At 24.7% G+C, this 15,582-nt stretch overlaps 1 protein-coding gene across 2 annotated transcripts in view; it reads left to right on the forward strand.

Annotated features, from left to right (window-relative positions):
* Positions 1–586: 586 nt before the first annotated feature.
* Positions 587–15,582, forward strand: part of LOC101239514 (RAB6A-GEF complex partner protein 2) — a 17,083-nt gene continuing 2,087 nt past the window's right edge. Inside the window, exons 1-6 of one of the 2 annotated variants that reach the window (XM_065814917.1) lie at positions 587–949; positions 10,216–10,299; positions 10,922–11,071; positions 11,192–11,365; positions 12,055–12,182; positions 15,031–15,214. In XM_065814917.1, the coding sequence (XP_065670989.1) occupies positions 622–949; positions 10,216–10,299; positions 10,922–11,071; positions 11,192–11,365; positions 12,055–12,182; positions 15,031–15,214 (1,048 nt within the window). In that variant the 5' untranslated portion in view covers positions 587–621. The remainder of the gene's footprint in view (positions 950–10,215; positions 10,300–10,921; positions 11,072–11,191; positions 11,366–12,054; positions 12,183–15,030; positions 15,215–15,582) is intronic. The other variant, XM_065814918.1, reaches the window with a different exon arrangement.

The following is a 15,582-nucleotide window of genomic DNA, read 5'->3' on the forward strand; positions in this document are numbered from 1 at the left end:
TTAGAGTATATAATGTTTAGTTACGTTTAACATTTAGATAACGTTTGGTTAATGTTTAGTTAACATTTATATAAAATTTATATATATATGTTAGAGTGGAGTAAAAAATAAATATATATATATATACACATATATATTTATGTATATATATATATATATATTTATGTATATATATATATATATATATATATATATATATATATATATATATATATATATATATATATATATATATATATATATATATATATATATATAATGTGTATATACATATATTGGTGTGTGTGTGTGTACATATATATATATATATATACATACATATATATATGCACACACATACACACACAGATATATATTAAAAAGTTGAGGTAGCAAAATTGTCATCGTTAGAGATTTTTTAAATCAAACAATTAATTTAACAATGATAACAATAGTTGCGTCATTGATTTCAGTAGTGCTGATTAGGGTTAGAATATAAGTAAACCACTTGGTGAACTTCGGTTACAAATAGACCAAAAGGTATACCCATTTTAGGGTACAAATTTAATCTTATTTAGGACAAAAATGAATTCCAGCATAATATTTTTATAGATGTTTTTTTTTCTTTAAGATTAATAAATAATGTTAGAGGTGAAAGCACGTCTTTTGCATCGAGCTGTATTTATTCCTGAAGAACCAATCAATTGTGAGCTTATTATAACAAATGTTGATAAATCTTGTCAAGTGTCTGAAAATAATAGTTATTTCTCAACTTCATTGCTTAATTCATTAGAAACATTTGGAAAATCTAAACAGAATGACTTTAAAAGTAATGATCATTGTGCAACTATTGCATGGGGAAGTGCACAGATTTATTGCCAATGTGACATAAATGATAAAAAAGTTAAAATACCAGTGTTATTTCAAAAAAACTTTAAAAATAGTCAAACAAGTTTTAAACCAATATTGGGTAAGTACTATATTTTATCAAATATGAAACATACAATTAACTTTAGTTTTTGTTTTTGGTGGAAATTTGTACTTAGTAAGTTGGAAAGTTGGAAATTTATACTTAGTAAGGTGGAAATTTATACTTAGTAAGTATTTATGTAAAAAGTTTTGTTTTTGTTTTTGGTGGAAATTTATAAGTATTTATATAAAATATTTTTTTCGTTTTTTGATACCAGTTGTTACAATAAATTGAATAAAAATCATAAAAGACAAAAATAAAACAGTATAACAAAAATAAAACAGTATAACAAAAATAAAACAGTATAACAAAAATAAAACAGTATAACAAAAATAAAACAGTATAACAAAAATAAAACAGTATAACAAAAATAAAACAGTATAACAAAAATAAAACAGTATAACAAAAATAAAACAGTATAACAAAAATAAAACAGTATAACAAAAATAAAACAGTATAACAAAAATAAAACAGTATAACAAAAATAAAACAGTATAACAAAAATAAAACAGTATAACAAAAATAAAACAGTATAACAAAAATAAAACAGTATAACAAAAATAAAACAGTATAACAAAAATAAAACAGTATAACAAAAATAAAACAGTATAACAAAAATAAAACAGTATAACAAAAATAAAACAGTATAACAAAAATAAAACAGTATAACAAAAATAAAACAGTATAACAAAAATAAAACAGTATAACAAAAATAAAACAGTATAACAAAAATAAAACAGTATAACAAAAATAAAACAGTATAACAAAAATAAAACAGTATAACAAAAATAAAACAGTATAACAAAAATAAAACAGTATAACAAAAATAAAACAGTATAACAAAAATAAAACAGTATAACAAAAATAAAACAGTATAACAAAAATAAAGCAGTATAACAAAAATAAAGCAGTATAACAAAAATAAAGCAGTATAACAAAAATAAAGCAGTATAACAAAAATAAAGCAGTATAACAAAAATAAAGCAGTATAACAAAAATAAAGCAGTATAACAAAAATAAAACAGTATAACAAAAATAAAACAGTATAACAAAAATAAAACAGTATAACAAAAATAAAACAGTATAACAAAAATAAAACAGTATAACAAAAATAAAACAGTATAACAAAAATAAAACAGTATAACAAAAATAAAACAGTATAACAAAAATAAAACAGTATAACAAAAATAAAACAGTATAACAAAAATAAAACAAAAATGAAAGATAATATAAACAATAAATAATTTATAAAATTAATTTAAAATATAAAGAGTTTTCAACAATACAGGATATATTTAAATAATACATTATCTGAAAAATAATCTTTTTAGTTCTGCTTGCTTTTATTTATGTCTTGGCTTTTAGTTAACAACATAAAAACAGTTTTAAAAGTATTTTACATAATGCAAAGACATTGCATTACACTGTTTACATTATGCTAAACCTTTTTTGTTTGGTAATTTTTAAATAACTCCATAGATATTTTCAAGTGGTTTTTTAATGAAGTAATTAGTGATTATTTTAATGGAGTTTTAATAGTTAATGTTTTAAATACCATACACTGTTGTGACAAAATTTTCAAATACAAATTCATAAAAATTGCTCAATATTTACAAATATAATGAAAGCAGATAAAATAAAAAAGTAAAGTTTAAATTTTTATAAAACTTTTTTATCAAAATATATTGAAATAATCAAAGTATTTAAAATCTACACAAGAAAAATGTGTCAATTGTTTTAATACGACTTAAACAAACAAAAATGTAAAAAAATTAAAAAAAAAGGTTAATCTAAGTAAAATAATCTAACAAGCGTGTAAATATTTATTTACATGCTTTTTTTTTTCAGCAATGTTAAATTTTTTCTTTAATTGTGTTCAGGAAGAGAAGAGTGCTAGTGGTTTCATTTTTCCAGTAAGTTACCTTCCTATATGTCTTATAAATATACCTTTCAATATATGCCTTATTAATATGCCTTCCAGTATCAGTCGATGCTTTTTCACCCACCTCCTTATCAATATGGTACTCAAAAATTGTAAGATCGTTAATCAGATTTAAGTCATTGATTGGTTCATTGATAGCATTTGTAAAAATCACCAGGTTTGTTGAAAATAAATCTAACTGTTGGCTTTTCTCCAAGTAAAATTGCTGTGATTTTGTAAAACTCAAGGTAATGACTTCTAGGTTACTTTGCCTTGTTTAAGATTTGATCCAAGACAAAATTGCATATTGTTCATCATTATCAGCAATTGGTCTTGAATTTGTCATTATCAGCAATTGTCAGCAATTGCATTATCAGCAATTGTCATTATCAGCAATTGCAATTGTCAATATCAGCAATTGTCATTATCAGCAATTGTCATTATCAGCAATTGTCATTATTAAAATTTGTCATTAGCAATTGGTCTTGAACTTTGAGTGTTGTAAAGCTTTTTTACTTGTTTTTTCAACTTTATCCTGCTATGTTAAGTCTGTGCAAACCAAGCAAATTTACAAGGTTTGGATAATGATTATTCAAACAAATATAGAATGGTTGAAAAAAACTGAAAGAGCAGAAAGAAGACTGATTGGAAGATAATTGGAAGGGTCAGAATGTTCACCAGAGTTTTTGAAAATTAGAACAACAGATGTCATTTTCCAGCATGAAGGAAATCAAAACTCAGTCAAGCATTTATTTAATAGTTTAAAGAGAATTGAAGAGAGTTCTGGAGAACAATTTTGTAAGGCTATGACAGGAATGTTGTCTGGACCACAAGCTGTAGAAAAGTTTAATCGAGATATGACTCCAGCAAGGGAAGCTGGAGTGATTTGAATGTCAGGTTAACCTGTTTAATTGGAATGGAAGGAAGGAAATAGCCATAAGATTCAAGAGTCGAATTAGAAAAAAAAACGTTTTTTGCAAATAGTTCTGACTTATCTTTGGGAGAGGTAAAAAGATCAGTCCCATAAATGAGAGATGGAATAATAGGTTTTGAGGCTGCTTAGCAGAATTATTCTGCTTACCCCTAAAATCCTTGCATAGAAGGTCTCCTACAAGACAGTAGTTGGATATAGTTAACATCTGCCCAAGATGAGTATTTTTATGGAGACACAATCTCTAATCTCATAAATGATCTAAACCAAGGTTTAAGTTATTGATTTAAACCATTTGGTTCAAGCCTATCAACCCTGAAATAAAACTGATTTTTCATAATTTAAACCTGGATTTAAGATTTTTATAATGAAAAGTCAGTTGACCTATATTTCCCATAACAACACCCATACTTCTTTGATCATGATATCATGGAATGATATCATGATCAAATACATGATCCACAGACTGCAAGTAGAGTATTTTTCTATAAAGATGGTTTTTAATGCAACTGCAGTATCTTGAATGTAACCAGAATTGGTTGCTGTTGTATATCTGCAAGTATCAACAATTGTTATTTAAATATTCCACTGTTGCAAAAAATGAATGCATTTATTTGTTTCAGCTGTTTCTGACTTCAAGTTTGAATTCCAAGAATCTTTCCTTGCAGGCAATCTGATGTGTTTCCCAAATGAGTAACAGCAAATCTGACTGATAGTTTTTCTTCAGTATTTGCAATCATTTTCCCATCCCATGAAAAACTGAATACTATGGTGGAAAAAATTGTACCTGATGTGTAATGCTTTTTCTTCTTTTAATTGTCTACAGCTGCATTCCACAGTTGATCTGCTAATAAATCATCCTTTGAGACTCCTGCTTTTACAAAAACAAATCCAAAAAAATTGTTGCTTGCTAGCTGGAATTTTTAACTTCAACAGATTTAATTTTTTTTCATCAGTTCATCATTTTCATCATCAATCAAATTCATCATTTAACAGATCAGCTGAATAGATCAGCTGATCTAACAATTTCAGCATCATCAAAAATATTTTTTGGAAGAGTTAAAGAAACCATCTGATTATTTTTCTCTATATACTTGGTGAATACCTCTTTTCAGTCCCTACTACTTAATATATCTTTCTAAATAATAGATCGTTGATCTTGTAAAAATTTAATATCTTTCTTTCTTGAGGTAACAGATTGACTTTGATCACTTTCAATTGTTTTAATGGCATTTGCTGCAGAGAAGTCTGAAAAAGAAGGACCAGAAGGACTAACCTATCTTTCCTTTGAATTCCTTTCATTTTTTTAATTTGATTTAAAGATTCACTTTTAAAATGTTGTTTCAAGGAGGTCTATTGATTGTAGAAAAATACAACAATGTCATAAGCATTTGTCTATCCTTAAGTTTCAGTGGAATCATCTTGTTTAAACATCTTGTTGAAATATTAGTAGATATTTAAAAGCTTATTGGACTTAGTATAAGTAAATGGTATTTTTTGAGGGGTGACAAAATACATATCTTTAAAATTCTGGTCCAATTTGTTTGTCCATTATGGTTGTTATATCAGAAGCCTATCTACAATTTATCGAATTTAATGCTATCTAATAAGCTTTAAGCTTTAATACTGCATCAATAACTTACAAAAGGTATGTTGAAGGTAGTCAAACTCAATTTTCTAATATTGACAATGTAGATTCTTTTTTAGATATTTTAAATTCAATGATTATAAGCCAATCAGTATGCTATTGAATTCTCAAAATCATCTAAATTTTCTAGATGTATTTTCAGCAATTAATTTCTTAATAAATATGAGTTTTCAATATATCGTAAGCAAGTAACTAGTAATGTATTAATTAAACCACATTCTTCAATTTCACCAAGTATAGCAATAAGTATTTTTAAAGGTTTTCTTTCAAGAGCATATCAAATATTTTCAGAACAGGATATTCAGAATAAAATCACTTGTTAATGTGTTTTCCCAAAATGGACACTTATACAAACAATTTTTAGAGTTAACAAAAAATTATAAACTATCACATAAAAAAACAAATAACTAGCTAGTTTATTTCCAACAAACTATAAACTCTGGAAAAATTATCATACTGCTGTGGATACAGAAACTAACCATTATACTTAAAAGGGAGTTTAGTAGAAAGATATAAAAACCGTTTTTTTTGCTATGGTAATTTTTTACTTAACATTTTATGTCGCAATAAATTGGTATCTCATCTAAATAGTTATCTGGGTGTTTATCAGTTAGATTGTTTATGTGTTGCAAGTTATTTTGGTGAAATGAGAAATAAAATATTCACATGCGTTAATGATAGAAACATATCTTAACTTGGGCGCATTAGGTATAATCAAACATGCATAACATTATAATTATACAATTATCTAGACTAAACTAAAAATAATTTCTGTTATGCCTAATAACTTTTCGCTTTACTAATCTTACATGTATAGTTATTAGACATAACAGAATAGTTATTAAGCATAATTGTTAAGCATATAGTTATTAGGCATCACCTAGTTGCCACAATGGTTATTTAGTGATGACACACCATTGGAGACCACTTTTTGTTAAACTTAACAGGTTTACATCTTTACGTTGCAATGACATTATTTTTGTTTTAATTTTATGAATTTGTATAAAGGATTTTTCAGTTTTTATGATAGCTTATTAGTATAAGCCGAAATATCACTATAAAATAGTAAAAATAATATATAACCAAACATGATGTAATTTTTATCATTTAAATATAAAATATATTATTAATGATGTCACATACACACACACACACACACACACACACACACACACACACACACACACACACACACACACACACACACACACACACACACACACACACACACACACACACACACACACACACACACATAAATATACATTGCCAGTTGTAGTACTACCCCCTTGACCTGATGAATCTGCAAAATCCCACTTGATTTGTGTTTTTTTGCCAATTTACTTCTGTATATTCTTTTTCCCTATGGTCAAAAATTGACATTACCCTACATAATATGAAGCTATCATAATAAAAATAAATTTAAAAAATTGGTTTTTTATGTTTTTGTTTTTCGTTTTATGCTTTGCAGAGTGTACACTTTGTAACTGAATAATTTATAAATAAATTTTAAAATGTATTGGTGCAAAGAATTCACAACAGTCATGCAAGTTAATATTTTTTAATCAGTTTTTAATTTTATTAACAACCTTTTCTCAGCTCAATTAATCAATAAAAAAAATCTTTAAGATCATTAAAAAATATTTAATAATCAAGGCACAAAGAAAAAAGTTAAGCAAATACAGAGAATTGGTTTGAAATCTTGTACTTACAAAGTAAAAGTTTAACAAATGTACTAATGCTGTATAGTTTTAACAATAATTTTATTTTAAGACATATTTTTTCTTTTTCTGTTTTTAATGGTTCTTTACTATTACCAATATATTTTGGTGTTACTTTGTGCTTTTTTGTATAAGTACTATGTTTTGGCTGGCAGCCAGAAAACACATGGTTGGAGGAATAAAAAATGATAGTTTGCATGAGCAGCAGCAATTTGTAAAAAAAAAAAAAAAAAAGAAGCCATTATAAGGATTGAACACTCAAGCTTGGCAGCTAGAACTTTTTAAACATTTAATTTTAATTATAACTATATATTTTATAAAAATAGTTAATAATAATAATAAATAATAAATTAACTCCAAAGTACAATCATTACACATTAAATTATCTCCAAAATACAACCAAAATACAATGATTACACATTAAATTGTCTCCAAAATACAATGATTACACATTAAATTATCTCCAAAATACAATGATTACACATTAAATTTCTAATAAAATAATTAAAAGTGTATAATAAGTCCTAAATTTTTTAATGTAATTTTATTATCATTATTATTATTATTATTTTATTATCTATCTGTTTAATAACATTACTAGCTGTCATGACTCATACGATACGGGTCATGGTTAATCTGTTCCACACCCGACTAAATCTAAACTTGTTTTTAATTTGGTCTTCTTACATCAATCAATGAGCTTTAATAAATAGCAGAAAATTAATCAATTTAAAACTCTTGGCGTTTGGTTAACAATAAATTTACTATACTTTAAAACTTATTTAATTTAACATACATGAAAGTTACATAATATTTCTTTCAATGTTTTAAGAATATTAAGGTTTTAACAAAAAGATTTATAAGCATTTTTTTTTTAACCCCTTATTTAAATTTATTTAGAATACAAAATAGGACTCAGAAAACAGGTCACAGTTCCTAGTTATGTCAAATAAGTTATTGATTTTATTTTATTGAAATTATTTGAGTTATTGTGATTTTATTTTATTGAAACTTTTCTGTAAAGAATATATTTATAAGAAGTAATAATTTCAAAGAGAAAAAATATAAAGTTTGAGGAGATACAAAAAACATTTTTCTTGAGGTAAAAAAAAAATACTGATACACTTAAAAAATTAAATTAAAACGTTATTATTCTTACATTTATACAAAGCGCTGCCAAAACCGGTACAATGGTAACTACGTTACACAACTGACTATATCTATACTTAATTTGTTTTTACTTTAATAAATCTCAGTTTACGGCAAAACAAATTGATATAAAATTCTTAGCTTTTGGTTAAAGATTTACTTTAATATCGTTTACATAACTTTAGTATCTTTAACAGAGATTACATTTGTGTAACAATTTAAAAAAAATTTAAGTTTAACATCAAAATCGAAACTCTTAAATGCTTAAATGGGGAAGAGCTATTAGTAAAAAGGAAGTCTGTTTTTTAACAAAATTTATTTATCGTCAAAAGTATAAATTGGTAACAAAGAAGAACAGAATATATATCTTAAAACAAAAATTTTTTTAAATTAAAAAAATACAAATTGTTAAGGAATAAGTAACAGAGTATATATCTTAAAACAAAATTTACTTAAAGTTATGAATATTAAAGAAATTATAGATATTAAAAAACTATATCTTTTTAACATTTCTTTTAAACACATTTATTCAACAATATTTTTTCAACACATTTTATGAATACACTTATTACAATCAGATTTAATTTATGTGTTTTATCATGCCAGTACACCACTCTACTGGCAAGGACAGCATTTTTGCTCTCAACAAAGTCAAGTCACATAGCAAAGTACGACACTTGGCTAGCAAGCTCAACACTCAACACTTGCTGTAAACTAAGCCAAGTCACAACAATTTAAAACCATGCAAACACCATAATAACCACTTATAAACTATAAACACATGACATTATATCACAAACATAGAAACACTTCATATATAAAAGATATTTACACACTTACAAAATATAAACTCATATAACCTTAACACATATAAACACATAATAAATAACACATAAATATAATTAATTATATAAATTAAGAAAAATATTTCAGTTAGAAACTTAACAAATACAACCTTATTTTTGTAATATTTGTTTGACAACTTTGAAAAAACAAACAATCAACCTGGTTTTTTATATTATAAAAGCAAACAGATTTCCTTTAAAATTAAATAAGATATTAAATGATCTTGTTCTTTAACATGCAACATAGAGTTGACCATGTGAGCTGCAATGGTTTTGGAGATAAACACTAACTTTATGAAGAGTTAAACATTTTGGCCTTCGAAAAGAGCATTGTTTTCTAGAGTCATCATCGTCTTCTAATTTTTTATTACATACAGTTAATTAATTAAGTATAATTTTTTTTTAAATTACAGATTAATATACTTTAAATACAAAGGACTTACATTTATACATTACAAAGGATATACTTTAATACAATTTTCTTGAATTGTGTTATTATTAAAATGAATGAATTAAATATATTACCTGACTTACTAATTTAAAAATAACATAATTTAATATTAATTTAAAAATAACATAAGTCAATCAATAAAAAGTTTTCGATCTAATTACTGATTAAGCAGATATAAACAGATTATAATGATTTAGAATACCTCATCGCGTGGCTAAAAATATAAAGAGAAAGAGCATGCTAAATCTTATTTATAATAAAATTCCATGTAAACGTGCACAAATGAGCAGTTTTAAGTTAAGCAATAATATATAGTGATTAATTAAATGGTAATTTCATTATACAAAAAATAATTTACAGTTTTTTTAGTAAAGTATTAACTGCATTCTGGCTCTTTATGTCTCTTTTTTGTTTTCTACCCTAACTCCCAATTTAAATAGTGGTTGCTTGCAGCTTTATTGGAAATGAATGGCTTTAAAAAAAAAATTATGTTGAATTTTTATTTTAAAGTTGTTATGCTTAAATGATAAATTATTTTTAAAATTTTTTGCATTTAAATTATTTTTTAATTTTATTAGTTGTTTTATTTTCAAATTTTAGGTAAACGAAGTCATTGCTTATATTCATCAGAAGCTAAAATTGTGTTCTGTGAATTGCAATTAAAAAAAAATGAATCCAAAACATGTGTGAAACTTTCTACTTTTTTATATTTTATATATATATATATATATATATATATATATATATATATATATATATATATATATATATATATATATATATATATATATATATATATATATTGTTAATTCACCTCCCCAAAGCCCAAAAGGCCACTACAGACGAGGAGGCTACTTAATTGTGGTTTTAACCCTCTCTCAACTCTATAACTCCGAAACACGAACCTTGACGAACTGCGCGGAGAAACAAGTTGAGCGCGGTACTACCAGGGGCGTGGTGGGGATCGAACTCGGAACCTCTCGCTAATGAAGCAAGCGCTCTACCATTACACCACTACCGTTTTATATATATATATATATATTTATATATATGTATATATATATATATATATATGTATGTATATAGAAATTGAGTGAGAAAAACATTACAGCTTAACATATATATATATATATATATATATATATATATATATATATATATATATATATATATATATATATATATATATATATATATATATATGTTAACCTGAAGTGTTTTTATTACTCAACTTCTTTTTTATATATATTTTTCAGTGTTTCCTTTGCAAAACAATCAAATCGCAAAAAAAAATGTTATATTTTAGTCATGTATAGCCAGTCTCTTCCTCTATCTCTGCCTCCTTCATATTCTGGACAGTACTTAAAAATATCTTATAAAGTATCAATTGGTATTGGTGGAATAAATCAACCATTATGTATCATAAATTTACCATTTAAACTTTTTGAAATGAAATGTAACATATTTTCAATTATAATATAATTTTGAATTTTTGTTCTGGTTTTTGTTGGTGTTTTAAATTAGCAGATTTACATTGGCAAATTTAAATTTGCATTTTTTTATTTTTTTATTACAGGTATTTATAAGGCTTTAAAAACTCGATTTCAAAATCATCTTTCTGATGGTATAGCTAAAAATCAAGTTAATGAAAAAACCAAAAATCCCTTTCAAGAAGATGACACAGACAGAGAATCTTCTCTTGAAATTTCTATGGATCTTCTTACAAATATAACAACAACAAAGAATTTAAGTAAAGTTATATTAAATGTTATATTTTAATAATTATGAAATGAATTTACATGAAATATAAAATTACTAATAATCACAATAGCTTGTAATTCTTGTAATTGTTAACATCAAATCAATGATAACCAACAATAATCTTTTTGCTATCAGTAACACCCACACTAGGGTTATGACTTTTTTCAACCACATGCTTATGTACTGTAGTTTGATGAACTTTTACCTAAAAAGCACTAAATGAATTATTATTTGCATATCTTTTGAAACAAGTTCACCCCGCCATTGAAAAGTCGATTTTGACGTAAGTACTACTATGTAAATACATAGTAGTACTTATGTCCAAATCGACTTTTCAAAATACACTGTAGTTTGATGAACTTTTAGGTAAAAGTTCATCAAACTACAGTGCATGGGCATGGGGTTGAAAAAAGTCATAACTTTAACCCACACACCCTTATCCTCACAATCATTAATAACATCTTAAAAACCATTACAACCCTTCTCACAATCATTAGTAACCATACAAAACTTCTTTTTTCTGAAAACTACTTGTTGCTATCATTAGCACACCAAAACAATCTTTTTTAAAATCTTCGATGATTTTTTCAAATTGTAATTCAATATAAAATCATTATTAGATTAAAAGATTGAATGACCAATTAAACTAAATGATGAATGAAATACCGATCTCTTTAGATACATATAATATTCAAAGTGCAAACGGAATTGTCGGAAAATTTTGCTTATCTAAAGTTTACTATAGGCTTGGAGAAGATGTTCTAGGAATGTTTGAGTTCAGTAAAAGTTCCATACCCTGTATCAAGGTATTCGATTTTTATTTTAACATTTTAAGTTGTTAAGTAAAAAATTTTTGTCATTAGATTTTACTAATCTTTATTTTTTATGCTTCTTGTTCTTTCTATTTTCTGTTTATTAATATGTAACTTTCTGCTTCCTGTTCCTTCTATTTTCTGTATATATAAGCAAATTAAGTTATTCTTGTATTTTATATATGTATTTTGTTTCTGTGTGAATTTGGTATGTGATTAACATCTCACTGTATTTTATCTCTGTATTTATTCTACTTGTTTTTTTTTTTAATGTATTTTTCTTGTATTTTATCTATAAATCAGGCTTTTTTTATAAAGAATATTGCCCTGCGCTTTATTTTGCATCTATAAAATAAAAATATGTTGTCAACAAGTCCACTTGTCATTAAGTCATTGAGAGTGATCATTGAAAATTACTGTTGCCCACACTTGTTAAAAGTTTTATTTGTTATACAGCATTTTTTTGTCAATAAATATTTCAAAATCATTATCTACTAAATAGTATATTTGATGCGTCTGATTTGACGCAAACAATAAGCAAGGAGTTGGAAAGTCTAATGAACATTTTCATCAATATTACGGCATTAGCTTAATTAAGTAATATTTAACTGTTTAAGTATTTCTCTTAATTAAATGATTTATAAACTTATAAATTATTAAATTGAATTTGTATAATAATAATAAGAATTCAAATTATCTTTAAATGTGTGTTATCTCTGTATGCTTTGTATATTGTAGGCCTTGTTAAGAAGTGTTACACCATGTGTGTTTTAGTTATGAAATAGCAATTTCATCTATGCATTAAGCCATTTAAGTTACGCCAAAACTTTTTTAAATTAGATTTTTAAACAGTCTTTTAAAATTATTTATGCAGAAAATATTAAGCAATAATTAATTGTTGTAAAAAGCATTTTCACTACAATTGTAAAAGAATTTTTTTTAGATAAAATAACAGATAAGTTAAATAAATTTTTTTCTACTTTTCGTTTTTTTTTTAGAATTTTAGTTGAAATTTGTTTTATATATTTAAATTAATTTTATTATTAAATATTAATAAATTTAAATTTATTTTATTAAATTAAATTTTAATTTTTTTAAATATTAAAACACTAAGTTTTACAATTAACAACCTTTAAAATTTCCATACATGTTAAAGAAAATTCTTTATATCAAATTTAATTTTAGTTACTTTTTTATATTCGTTTTACATTCAACTATTTGTTTATTTATAGTTTTATTTTTTTACTACAGGGATTATCTTTTTTCGGATATTTCCGCCATTTTGGATATTTTTCTTAACTTTTAGTTTTTCCCGGTATCCAAAATATTTTCCATACATGCAAGTTTAGCTGTATATTTTTGTAATATATTTGTTTTTTATGCTTTTTCACTCATTTTGAAATAACTCAGCTAAAAGCAAAATCAGGAGGAAAATATATTTTGGATTTTTTCCGGATATTTCACCCAAACAATTTTCCAGATTTTTTAAATGAGACCTGGATGATCTATGTTATTAGTTTATTAATTTATTTTTTAATAATTTAATAATTTATTATTTATAGTTTCAAATCGAAAAAATTTTTTCATCCTGTTTCAAAAGTGCCATTATACAAAAATGCCTAATGCTTATAACTGTTTATAAATGCATTACAGGATTAACCATAATCAAGCCAGTAGGCAAAATTAATTTAGAAAATTTTGTTAGTAAACTTTATGTAACAAATTTATAAAAAAAAAAAATTTTTAGTTTTGAAATTGCTTTTTAACAAAAGTTATCTCATTATCATTAAGTTTTAAGATTGATCTTAGAATGAACATCAATTAGAAATGAACATCAATTAAGAAATAAACATCAATTAAGAAATAAACATCAATTAAGAAATGAACATCAATTAAGAAATAAACATCAATTAGAAATTATTTTAACTAGTTTAAGATTAGTAGGCGAAGATTTTTCTGCCAAAATTTAAAAAAAATTTTGTTGGTAGTTTTTATTTAATTTTTTTTACCATTAGGAAATTCACCCTAGACAAATGCCCCTCATTTAAAAAAATTAACTAAATTGTGAGAAAGCAGACTTTAAGCGATAATGTCATGTTATATTGTTCTGTTATCGAATTATATTTAATTACAATGCGGTACTTTAAAATGCGCAACTGACATAACTTAACCTTTAAAGATGTAAAAATGGATGTTGAATAAAGTTACATTTATTTGTGTTACATTTTTCCATTATGCAACAAAATCTTGTAACAAGGCCTGTATTGTCTTTGTATGTTACTACTTTAAGACCTTGTTTGAATTTTATCTATGTATTTTATGTTTCTTTAGAATTTTATGTCGTAGATCTAACCTTGATCAAAAGATTGCTAATGTTATCAAAAATATCTTTTAAAGTTAAAAAATTATGACTGTATAATATCCCATATATCTTCTTTTCTCCCATAATTATTATAGTGTTAAAATAAATATATAATAATTTCTTTTATGTTTACCATAAGTTTTCATTTTTTTAGTAATATGTTTTTTTTTGTTCTTATGTTTTTTTGTTAATTCACCTCCCCAAGTCCCAGAAAGCCACTACAGACGAGGAGGCTACTTAATTGTGGTTATAACCCTCTCTCAACTCTATAACTCCGAAACATGAACCTTGACAAACAAGGCCGCTGCGCGGAGAAACAAGCACACTACTACTACACCACTACCGCATGTTAATTTCATGGTTTAAAAAAATGCAACTAGGAATGGGAAAAAAAAAACAGCTATAACGTTTTTGGGTAGGTAAGGTAAAAAAGAATTGTTATTAGATATTGAATATATTGTATTTATTTTCTTTTTTTAGTATACTGTTTGTTTACAATTTGAGGAATCCATATCAAAAGAATGTCTTGCAAATGAATCTGTATCTAACTTAATTCATTATACAACTGTTAGTCAACACACAGAGTGTGTCAAAATGGCTGCTAAAACAAGTTTTGCATTACCAATACCAATCACGTGTACATCTCAGTTTACTCATAAAATTGGTTAGCTCTGTTTTATAGATTAGTTTTTTTTTTAGAATCTAAATATTTACTTGAAATCTTTTTTTTTCTAAGATTTTATAGCCAATTACATTTAATTTTGCAAAAAATAATTTTTTATATGTATTCAAATTTTGTTTTTATATTAAAAATATTTATAGAGTTTTATTTCGCTTAAATTATTGATTTCAAATTTTGAGGATTTTTATTTGCAAATAGGTTCAAAATAGAATTTTGAAAGTTTACAAAATTTTATACAAAAAATAACAAAAATATTGTAGAAAGTTTTAAGATTTTAAAAATTAAATTAATGTATTGCCATTTTAAGCAGTTAAATAAGTTTTAGCTTCAGATAGATTTTATTGTAGCTT

Source organism: Hydra vulgaris, chromosome 13 (genome assembly GCF_038396675.1).
Source record: "Hydra vulgaris chromosome 13, alternate assembly HydraT2T_AEP".
Classification (NCBI taxonomy): Eukaryota; Metazoa; Cnidaria; class Hydrozoa; order Anthoathecata; family Hydridae; genus Hydra; species Hydra vulgaris.